Genomic DNA, 13,005 nt, shown 5'->3' with positions numbered 1-13,005 from the left:
TTTTCACAGTGTAGATTTCATGCAATCATTTCACAAATGCACTATAACATTGAAAAAACGTCGTCGAAGTATCGTATAGAACAATTGTAATCTGGAATATCTCCGATTTTACAGTCGAAAAATGCAAACTTATGTTTTTTTTAAAAAATCACGTTATGTACAATACTTGGTGAAGGAGTAAGTTTTCAGATTCAAAATTTTACATGTATGATCTAATGCGTTGCCATATTAATATACAAGCATAAAAACGAGAAAAATGATTAATTTTTTTTTCTTATTATGTACATAGCCACTTGTTGTCAATTTTTTCAAAAAAAATAGTTTTTTTATTTTTCACAGTGTAAATTTCATGCAATCAATTCACAAATGCACTATAAACATTGAAAAAACGTCGAAGTATCGTATAGAACAATTGTAATCTGGAATATCTCCGATTTTACAGTCGAAAAATGCAAACTTATGTTTTTTTAAAAAATCACGTTATGTACAATACTTGGTGAAGGAGTAAGTTTTCAGATTCAAAATTTTACATGTATGATCTAATGCGTTGCCATATTAATATACAAGCAAAAAAACGTGAAAAATGATTAATTTTTTTTTCTTATTAGGTACATAGCACTTGTTGTCAGTTTTTTCCAAAAAAACTAGTTTTTCGTATTTTTCACAGTGTAGATTTCATGCAATCATTTCACAAATGCACTATTAACATTGAAAAAACGTCGAAGTATCGTATAGAACAATTGTAATCTGGAATATCTCCGATTTTACAGTCGAAAAATGCAAACTTATGTTTTTTTTAAAAAATCACGTTATGTACAATACTGTGGTGAAGGAGTAAGTTTTCAGATTCAAAATTTTACATGTATGATCTAATGCGTTGCCATATTAATATACAAGCATAAAAACGAGAAAAATGATTAATTTTTTTTTCTTATTATGTACATAGCCTTGTTGTCAATTTTTTCAAAAAAATTAGTTTTTTTATTTTTCACAGTGTAAATTTCATGCAATCAATTCACAAATGCACTATAAACATTGAAAAAACGTCGAAGTATCGTATAGAACAATTGTAATCTGGAATATCTCCGATTTTACAGTCGAAAAATGCAAACTTATGTTTTTTTTAAAAAATCACGTTATGTACAATACTTGGTGAAGGAGTAAGTTTTCAGATTCAAAATTTTACATGTAGGATCTAATGCGTTGCCATATTAATATACAAGCATAAAAACGTGAAAAATGATTAATTTTTTTTCTTATTAGGTACATAGCAACTTGTTGTCAGTTTTTTCCAAAAAAACTAGTTTTTAGTATTTTTCACAGTGTAGATTTCATGCAATCATTTCACAAATGCACTATTAACATTGAAAAAACGTCGAAGTATCGTATAGAACAATTGTAATCTGGAATATCTCCGATTTTACAGTCGAAAAATGCAAACTTATGTTTTTTTTAAAAAATCACGTTATGTACAATACTTGGTGAAGGAGTAAGTTTTCAGATTCAAAATTTTACATGTATGATCTAATGCGTTGCCATATTAATATACAAGCATAAAAACGTGAAAAATGATTAATTTTTTTTTCTTATTAGGTACATAGCAACTTGTTGTCAGCTTTTTCCAAAAAAACTAGTTTTTCGTATTTTTCACAGTGTAGATTCATGCAATCATTCACAAATGCACTATTAACATTGAAAAAACGTCGAAGTATCGTATCGTATAGAACAATTGTAATCTGGAATATCTCCGATTTTACAGTCGAAAAATGCAAACTTATGTTTTTTTTAAAAATCACGTTATGTACAATACTTGGTGAAGGAGTAAGTTTTCAGGTTCAAAATTTTACATGTATGATCTAATGCGTTGCCATATTAATATACAATCATAAAAACGTGAAAAATGATTAATTTTTTTTTTTATTAGGTACATAGCACTTGTTGTCAGTTTTTTCAAAAAAACTAGTTTTTAGTATTTTTCACAGTGTAGATTTCATGCAATCATTTCACAAATGCACTATTAACATTGAAAAAACGTCGAAGTATCGTATAGAACAATTGTAATCTGGAATATCTCCGATTTTACAGTCGAAAAATGCAAACTTATGTTTTTTTTAAAAAATCACGTTATGTACAATACTTGGTGAAGGAGTAAGTTTTCAGATTCAAAATTTTACATGTATGATCTAATGCGTTGCCATATTAATATACAAGCATAAAAACGTGAAAAATGATTAATTTTTTTTCTTATTAGGTACATAGCAACTTGTTGTCAGCTTTTTCCAAAAAAACTAGTTTTTCGTATTTTTCACAGTGTAGATTTCATGCAATCATTTCACAAATGCACTATTAACATTGAAAAAACGTCGAAGTATCGTATAGAACAATTGTAATCTGGAATATCTCCGATTTTACAGTCGAAAAATGCAAACTTATGTTTTTTTTAAAAAATCACGTTATGTACAATACTTGGTGAAGGAGTAAGTTTTCAGGTTCAAAATTTTACATGTATGATCTAATGCGTTGCCATATTAATATACAATCATAAAAACGTGAAAAATGATTAATTTTTTTTTCTTATTAGGTACATAGCAACTTGTTGTCAGTTTTTTCCAAAAAAACTAGTTTTTAGTATTTTTCACAGTGTAGATTTCATGCAATCATTTCACAAATGCACTATTAACATTGAAAAAACGTCGAAGTATCGTATAGAACAATTGTAATCTGGAATATCTCCGATTTTACAGTCGAAAAATGCAAACTTATGTTTTTTTTTAAAAATCACGTTATGTACAATACTTGGTGAAGGAGTAAGTTTTCAGGTTCAAAATTTTACATGTATGATCTAATGCGTTGCCATATTAATATACAAGCATAAAAACGTGAAAAATGATTAATTTTTTTTTCTTATTATGTACATAGCCACTTGTTGTCAATTTTTTCAAAAAAATAGTTTTTTTATTTTTCACAGTGTAAATTTCATGCAATCAATTCACAAATGCACTATATAAACATTGAAAAAACGTCGAAGTATCGTATAGAACAATTGTAATCTGGAATATCTCCGATTTTACAGTCGAAAAATGCAAACTTATGTTTTTTTTAAAAATCACGTTATGTACAATACTTGGTGAAGGAGTAAGTTTTCAGATTCAAAATTTTACATGTAGGATCTAATGCGTTGCCATATTAATATACAAGCATAAAAACGTGAAAAATGATTAATTTTTTTTTCTTATTAGGTACATAGCAACTTGTTGTCAGTTTTTTCCAAAAAAACTAGTTTTTAGTATTTTTCACAGTGTAGATTTCATGCAATAATTTCACAAATGCACTATTAACATTGAAAAAACGTCGAAGTATCGTATAGAACAATTGTAATCTGGAATATCTCCGATTTTACAGTCGAAAAATGCAAACTTATGTTTTTTTAAAAAATCACGTTATGTACAATACTTGGTGAAGGAGTAAGTTTTCAGATTCAAAATTTTACATGTATGATCTAATGCGTTGCCATATTAATATACAAGCATAAAAACGTGAAAAATGATTAATTTTTTTTTCTTATTAGGTACATAGCAACTTGTTGTCAGTTTTTTCCAAAAAAACTAGTTTTTAGTATTTTTCACAGTGTAGATTTCATGCAATCATTTCACAAATGCACTATTAACATTGAAAAAACGTCGAAGTATCGTATAGAACAATTGTAATCTGGAATATCTCCGATTTTACAGTCGAAAAATGCAAACTTATGTTTTTTTTTAAAAATCACGTTATGTACAATACTTGGTGAAGGAGTAAGTTTTCAGGTTCAAAATTTTACATGTATGATCTAATGCGTTGCCATATTAATATACAAGCATAAAAACGTGAAAAATGATTAATTTTTTTTTCTTATTATGTACATAGCCACTTGTTGTCAATTTTTTCAAAAAAATTAGTTTTTTTATTTTTCACAGTGTAAATTTCATGCAATCAATTCACAAATGCACTATAAACATTGAAAAAACGTCGAAGTATCGTATAGAACAATTGTAATCTGGAATATCTCCGATTTTACAGTCGAAAAATGCAAACTTATGTTTTTTTTAAAAAATCACGTTATGTACAATACTTGGTGAAGGAGTAAGTTTTCAGATTCAAAATTTTACATGTAGGATCTAATGCGTTGCCATTTTAATATACAAGCATAAAAACGTGAAAAATGATTAATTTTTTTTTCTTATTAGGTACATAGCAACTTGTTGTCAGTTTTTTCCAAAAAAACTAGTTTTTCGTATTTTTCACAGTGTAGATTTCATGCAATCATTTCACAAATGCATTATTAACATTGAAAAAACGTCGAAGTATCGTATAGAACAATTGTAATCTGGAATATCTCCGATTTTACTGTCGAAAAATGCAAACTTATGTTTTTTTTAAAAAATCACGTTATGTACAATACTTGGTGAAGGAGTAAGTTTTCAGATTCAAAATTTTACATGTATGATCTAATGCGTTGCCATATTAATATACAAGTATAAAAACGTGAAAAATGATTAATTTTTTTTTCTTATTAGGTACATAGCAACTTGTTGTCAGTTTTTTCCAAAAAAACTAGTTTTTCGTATTTTTCACAGTGTAGATTTAATGCAATCATTTCACAAATGCATTATTAACATTGAAAAAACGTCGAAGTATCGTATAGAACAATTGTAATCTGGAATATCCCTGAATTGAATTTGAAAGGCCACGAAATACCGTTTTTTGAAAAAAATCACACTATGTACAATACTTGGTAATGGAGTAAGTTTTCACATTCGAAATTTTACATAAATGACCTAATATGATGATTAATGAATATACATTTGTAAAAACGGAAAAAATGTCAAATTTTAATTTCTTTTTACCTATAACCTAACCTAAAAAGTGCTCCATGTGGTTCGTTTGTGTGATCAAACGGTTCATTTTAAGGCCACAGCCACTTGTTGTCGGTTTTTTTAAAAAAATCTAGTTTTACATATTTTTTACTGTATTTTTTCCTAATTAAACTACAATCATTTTACAAACGCACAATACAGCTGAAGGTAACGTCATAGTATCTTTTAGAATAATAATAATATGGAATATCCTTGAATCCAATGTGAAAGGCCACGAAATACTGTTTTTTTAAAAAATCACCTCGTGTACAATTCTTGGTAAAGGAGTAAGTTTTTACATTTGAAATTTCACATACATGATCTACTGTAAACAACCATGAATATATATACATAAAATTGTTAAAAATGTCAATTTATATTTTTATAATTTTCTATGTATTTCTATAACCTAACCCACAGGCTCTTAAATTTTCATAAGTATCAAAAATTTAAAACTAACCTATGAAAATATCAATTAAAAATCGAATACCTTTGATATTATTCGTTAATACGAATATTTATTTCGTACTCATACTATTGCAATATGTTCGTATGTCGATTTGCTTACTATAATTGAATTTTTTTAAATAATGCTCAAAACTCGTAAATGCATAAATAATGCCAGTATGTAGTGCTTTTAAGCAACCACGAAATGGGCGCAGATGAGCTAAGTAAGAAGTAGCTTCATTTTAGTACCTACCTGTACATTGACGTAATTTGGAATTGATTCTGGTGTGGGGTTGGGATATAAGTTTTACCATCGTTTTAGCGGTGCTATTCGCCCCATACCCCCCTTGTCTATTAAATCTCATAGATCATAATATTATATTATTAATTAATTATAATAAATTAAATGAGTTAACTGGTATAATTATGGTTTTCAAAAACAATAAAATAAACAATTAAATATATTTTTCAAAAATGAAAAATTCTTTTTGTTGTTTTTTGCTAAAAAAAAGCATCTGGGGTGAGTTATATCTCCATATCTCTCCATAATTACGCCACTGAAGCTGTTTTTTTAGTTGACTCGTAGGATGTTACTATAAAAACATGAACATAAATTGTTTAGTGCATGTGCACATAATTTACGAAATCGTTGAACGCGATCGACACATGTTACGTAAGATCTGAGAACAATAAATAAAATATGACCCGTTTGATCCTAGTCGATAGTACGCGGTTCGGTTGCTGTTGCTATTCGCAGTTATTTCGAGATTGAACGGAATTCGTAACAATACGCAATTATTTCTCGACAACAATCACATTTCAATGGGAAATACTATGACCGCAAAATTATTATAGTCGGAAGTATAAAGTTTTTGCGTGGTAATTGTTAAACGTTTGAAACGTTACACAAAGATTGCGACTTTGATCGGGTAAATGTATCTTTCTATAACCACCATTATATCTTTATTATAGTTCGTATAGTCAAGTTTATTCTTAGTTTATTCCTTTCTTTTAACGGTCATCGAGAAAATTATTATTTTTTTTATCTCCTTGTGTTTCTGGATTATTTTAGTTACATATTTTATTTTTATGCTGTAATCATTTTAACTTACTAGACGATCATTATTCACTATACAATATAGGAAATATTATGTGCATTTGTATTGTTATTTACAAATAATTGTGGCATCAAAATAAATTCAACTATATTTTTTAAGTTAAATATATATTAATGCACAAGTTGCATCAGGGCCGGATCTAGCATATTTTTTACCCCGGGCAAAGTATAAAATTAGTGTTCTCTCATAATTCATCCTCTTCTATTGTGCCACTATTATTTGGTAATTTGGAGCCCCCTGATCAAGATTTCCGGGGCAAGTGATATTCGGCCCTGAGTAATATTATATATTTGTACCTATCTAAAGTTTATAAGTTTATCATAGTTTTACATAAATATAAGAAAACTTAACTTTTTTTACGGGTATCTATCTATTTTTAAATTTACCTGGTACTACATAATATAATATAGATTAAAAACATCTAAATGAAAATCTATGATATACTTAAAATACAAGTTTGTTCGAATTCAAACTTTTTTTCTATTGCGAATAAATATTATAAATAATATATTTTATGAAAATTACAGCTGCACGATCATAAGTTAATGTGAAGTTACGAAATGTATTTTCACACTTTCAAATCAAATATTTTTTATAAACCACTCTTCAAAAATATTGAACTTTCCTATGTATTCGTATTACATATAGTAAATTATTGAATATTGAAGTGAAAACACACGAAGATGACATGTGAGAGTTAATACAACAAGTGCTCTAAAAGTGGGCAGAGTAAAAATTAATATCATTCGTCGATGTATAATATGAGATGACGGAAAAAGTGGCAACCGAAAAAGAATCACATTTTTAAGTACCTAACTTCTATATTAAGCTACTTATTATTAAAGGTATCGATAAAAATGGAAAATATTCTTTTTTTGCTGATAGCTTTTGTTTCTTTAATAATGATATATAATATTGATATATGGCGTGACTTATTATTAATAATTGTTTATTAACTATAAATTTAATTGTTTTTTTTACGTCTTAAGTACGTGTGGTGTAAAGTGTACAATACGAGTTAAGTTATCTAGTGTATATTAATTAAAAAAAAAAAAATATTTTTAATAAATAATCAAGAAGTATTAACAAACTCATTAAGTACTATCAACATCATCATACACCATTGAAGTCCAACGCTGCCATCAAAAACTTATTCCACTCTTCTCTATGATAGTAAATTATGTATAGTACACGAATGAAATGGTTTAAAGAGCGAAATAAATTTTTAATTTTGATATACATTCGCCGAAAAATTGTCTTTATTATTTTTGATTTGTAATAACATTTTATTTATATTTTATAATATTATTAAAATTATTTTTTAAAGAATTCTCTGACAAATGTATTTGGATTCATATATTTAAATTGTTTTTATTAGCATTTGAAATTAAGTAGAACTCCATCAACATAAATTGAATAAATAGTTGTATTAATTACTTGGTAAATATTCCTCGGGCACACCATGCCAACAGACCACCAATGCTTGATAAGTACACTAACATCAATGGGATGCCAATCAACGCGTACACCATTGTAACCATTTTACCTATAGCGGTCTTCGGTGTGATGTTTCCGTATCCTGAAAACAATAACATACAATAATATAATAATGCACGTCATACAGTGTTAAATATATAGTTATTGCTAATGCTCAATTAGGAATAAACATAACTGAATATATAGCAGGATGGAACTGACGTGCAAAGTGATTCGACGAATTCAAATCAAAACTGAAGGGATTAAATAGAAAAGAATAAAATACACTCATAAACATTTATTGGGATTATGTTTTAACATTTAAGTTGTTGTAAAGGTAGTACAGATACCACTCATAATGTTTGTTTAGCTGATAAAATGAGTAAAATTTGACTAGTCATGAAAATAACTAGGTTGTAGTTTTCAATCGAAATGTATGCATCTACCTATTTCCCATTTAAATCATTCTGGTTGGTAGTAACTATTACAGTCTACATTATTGTTTCTTCTCTCATATTAGAATAAAATAATGGCTTCCGTCCGGCTTTGCGTAGCGCTCGACGATAAAAGTTTTGTAATTTCGTACCATTTGATTCTACAGATTCTAAAATAATGGGTTGAACTTTGCGTTTTGCTTTTCATGTTACGGTTTGAAATAACTAATAAAACATATACACATTTAGGTTCAAATATTAGGTCATATTTTAAGAAAAAAAATGTACTATAAAAGATTGTTGTCGTGGTCAACGACTACATGTCTACATTATTGCCTGTTTGATAGCATAAATATAAAAAAAAACATTTCATATAAAAGTAATGTATACGTATTCAAACCATTACAATGAATTTTACTTTTTATAGCAGTAGGTGTATTCAAGAAAAACAATCAAATATGTATTTTATGTTTTCTCATTATAATTTGTCTGTAAGGATACACAAATACTACCTACAATATCATTCGTATATTTATTGTAACAATATTATTACTATTTATTTGAGGGCTAAAGGGGTAACATTTGTTTAGTACCTAGTAAATACTAAATAATATTACATATTATACAGTTTATTAATGTTACCTACATATGATATGATGTTTTATAGTTAAAAGTTTTATTTAGTAAAATTATTTATTAGTTAATTACTTAATGTATTAGAATAACTAACTTGGCGCCTACCTACTAATTAAAAAATTAATCTTGGTAAAATAATAATTGTTTATATAGCAATCAAAATATGACCTAACAAAACAATAAATGTTAACAATTTACTATACAGTTAAATTATTTTATCAGCAGTCAGCTCTATTTGTTGAAATCAACAATGAAATACATCGTATTATAATGAAATAAAATATCTTATATTATTATAATATTGTAGTATTGGACGGAGGACGTAAAAACTACACTTAGTATGTGTGTCGTTCATGGACGAATTATTTGAATGATAAATAATCAAAATAAATACCAGTATAGTTTATCATAGGCTATTTTACGAGTACCTATTTTATCTTATTGGCATCAATATAAAGGTTATTTAGTTATATGGATTTTTATTGAGCCATAGTTTAAGAATTTATCAATTTTTATTATTTACTGGACTATAATATTTTACTCGCTTTATTTTTTTATTTCACATTGAATATCTATAAGTATTGATTAAAAATTAATTAGGTGGATTTAAAAATATGGGAAAAATAAATTTTAGTTGATTGTATTTAATGTCGTAAATTGTCATGCATCGTTTAATTTTATATATTTTGTTTAAAATAAATTATTCTAGCCTTTAGTGCTTAAATTGCTTATCTTTAAGTTCTACCTCATTTCGTATAAGTATTATATTGGTAGGATGTAAATATTTAGTTATATAAATTTTAAAATTTACTCATATTTTTTGCCGATGTTTTATTTATTTTTTTGTTTTGTCAGTATAATTTTTTCAATTACTCACATATTAATGTTTGATGAGTTTAATCAGTTCGTAATAATGGTGCTGGATAAGCAAAACTTGGTTAAGTATAAAACAGATTTATGATAGATCAAGTGGAACGTTAATTGTAACACATAAAGTTAAACACTTAAATGTCTTAGGTTACACTACGTTACAACTAATAATGAATAGTCAAATTAATACCATTCATTATTTAGTCAAAATGTGTTGAATCTAATTTTAAAATCACCAAATATCAGTTTTAATCACTGTCTTAGTGGCACTTAGTGCCAATTTAGAATTCAGTAAAATTTATTTTTTATTCACACAATTCATATAGAAATAGAAGTTGTTTTAACACCATACTATATTTTAGTTAGCTGTGTTTGTTCAATAATATGAAAATATGTTTTAAAAAATATATTTTATCTAGTTTATGATTTGTGTAAATGTGTTAGATACGTAGTATGTTATACATGTATCATGTACAAATTTATAATGTATATCTTATACATTTTAATGTATTATTTTAAATTTTCATTTGTACAAATAGTATAAGAACAGAGATATATTTATGAGTTTATTTATTTTTATCTTGTAATAGCTACGTAGTATACAACACATTAATTTACACAGTAAATAATATATATATACATTTTATGTTTTAATATTTTAGTATAAATTAGTAATTACATAGCGCAGTGACTTACAAACTGGATGCCACGGTATTTTGAACATTTTTTTTTCACAAATAACCGATTGCAATAAATTGTGACACACACAAATAGACGTGTAACCAATAACTGTGCATTATATCTCGATAAATGTAATCGAGCTTTCTAATTAAATAATTAAAAACATTTGTATTCATCTAATTTGGTGTAAAAATAAAAAAGAAAAGAAAGGTCAGTATACCGTGAACATTTTTCGAAGTTCACAGTGATCCGTGTTTAATGAGTTTGAAAACCACTGAAAGAGCGAGTGGATTAATGCTTGTATATAACTGAAATATCACATATAGTAATATTCCTAAGCATATAGAAAAGGAATTTTCTTACATGAATCGCGATGAAATATATCACACCAAGGGTAGTTTCCCAGAGAAAAATATATTTTTTTCTTTCTCCTTTCAATTAACTCGTGAAAACGAGTCGTTTCTGTTTTTGATTTTCTACCGTGAAATAATCTGACTATGCAAATTCGTAAGAAATATTATGTAAATTGTTCGAGAATCGCTTCAAGTACTTGCAGTGGCTTGGTAACAAATGTTTCTGGCGTACAAGTCCCATAAAGATACTATTTCAGGCAATCGGACGAACAGTTTTCAATCTCTTTTGTCAGCAGGGAAAGATGGCAAAACGAAAAATAAAAAGATCAAAATATAAATAAGGTATCACTATAGCGATACGTATCGACTTATATGCATATATGATATATGTATATATATATATAATTTATCTGTGAGTGTGTATTGCATTAGATTTGATATTGTTTTTGTATTATGAAAATTTTTATCGACACCCTGTCACCACCGATAGTCGTTATATGCACACTTTAAATTGATTCATGAGTTATTATTCTTGTCGATGGTTTTCTTTATTTCTGTCCAATGATTTTTTATTGGAAGATTCAATTTTCATTGCAGAAAAGGGCTTGTATTAAATAAATGATATTTTGAAATTTAATATTATTATTATAGAGAATTGTAAATTATATACAGCAGTAGATGATTCAAGATAACAGTTTATAATAAATAATAATGTGTTTTAAATATATTTTAACATAATAATACAAAGCTTTTATTTTATCCATTTATTAATTAGAATTATATAATTTAATAAAAATAAGTGTGTATTGACGTCTTGACACATTTTACATTACATAATTTTTAATGTTAATAAAGTAATTCATCACTATAGTATTGATGAATTGAGAATACCTTTATAAATTATAGATGCATTTACAGATTCACTATCAAAAACCATAAAAAAACGAAATCATAAATAAACAAAGTTTTAAAATAAAATATAATTATAATTTATGGTGGGCCGGCCACATCAACGCAACGATGTATTTATAATTTTTTATTGGTGGGAGGGGTCAGATAATTGTTCTAACATAGTTCTCTGAGGACATCATACAGTCATATCGTGTAACCCTATAGATCACTAATTTCCTGTTAACACATCAATGGTTCACTGATAATTTAACTACAATGGTCTATTGCTCTAAACTTGTTATTTTAATATTTGACAAAGTAAACATAAAATAATGTAGTACATATTATGTATTATTTAATACAATCAAATATAATAAATCTGTATTTTAATGTAAGTAAGATTTTCAAGTTATTTCAATTATATGCACATTTATATACCGGATTTCTTAGTGGATTATCTAACTGTCACACAACAGAGAGGTCTTATCTTATGTTTAGAGTTAGATATCTATTTGGTTATAAGATATTATTTTGTAATAACTCATTCTTTTGAACAAGGCTGCAGTTTCTACATTTTTCTTATGTCCCAATTATTAGTTATACAACTAATACCGCTTTTATTAACCAAAAACAATTCGATTTTACTATACCTATAAAATAACCGATTTTGTACTTAATAAGACTTTTTATAGATATTTTCGTTTTGTTTCTTGGTTTGAACAATAGGTACTTATTAAAGGGTCTGAAAGAATTAAGAAAGTTAATTTAAAGATTTTCTTTCGTAACAGAACGAATTTTTTTTAATATTAAATAAATTAATAATTAATATTTTGAATCAAAAGTAAATGTTGTTCTTTTGTGTAAATTAAAATGTAATGGATTCAAAAAATAAACTGTGAACATTTTCAAAACAAAAATGTAGTACAAATGTTGATTATGTTGAAATTTGGAAATGAATAATGTAAAATATAATAACAAGCATAAGCGGAATTAAGTAGTGACTGCTGAAATTATATTATATATTTTTTAAAAATATGAAAATATATAAATTAATAATAACATTAATGTAACGAATGAAGAATTTGAAAATTATTGTTACACTAAACTACAGTTATAAGATATTGCAAATACATTGTTTATTATTTTACTACCTACCACCTAATATTTTGAAACAATATTTGATTTCATTTTATTGCATATTTAC

General features: G+C 26.5%; 1 protein-coding gene across 5 annotated transcripts in view; it reads right to left on the bottom strand.

Annotated features, from left to right (window-relative positions):
- The window catches only part of LOC114130344 (uncharacterized), a 282,938-nt gene that overhangs the window by 17,507 nt on the left and 252,426 nt on the right, over window positions 1–13,005 (bottom strand). For all 5 annotated transcript variants that reach the window (XM_050199052.1, XM_050199051.1, XM_050199050.1 and 2 more), the window contains one exon: window positions 7,898–8,039. In XM_050199052.1, coding sequence (XP_050055009.1) covers window positions 7,898–8,039 — 142 coding nt within the window. The remainder of the gene's footprint in view (window positions 1–7,897; window positions 8,040–13,005) is intronic.

This window comes from Aphis gossypii, chromosome 2 (genome assembly GCF_020184175.1).
Source record: "Aphis gossypii isolate Hap1 chromosome 2, ASM2018417v2, whole genome shotgun sequence".
Taxonomy (NCBI): domain Eukaryota; kingdom Metazoa; phylum Arthropoda; class Insecta; order Hemiptera; family Aphididae; genus Aphis; species Aphis gossypii.
Note: the sequence above shows the minus strand (reverse complement) of the source record. Positions and strands in the feature narration are given on the sequence as shown.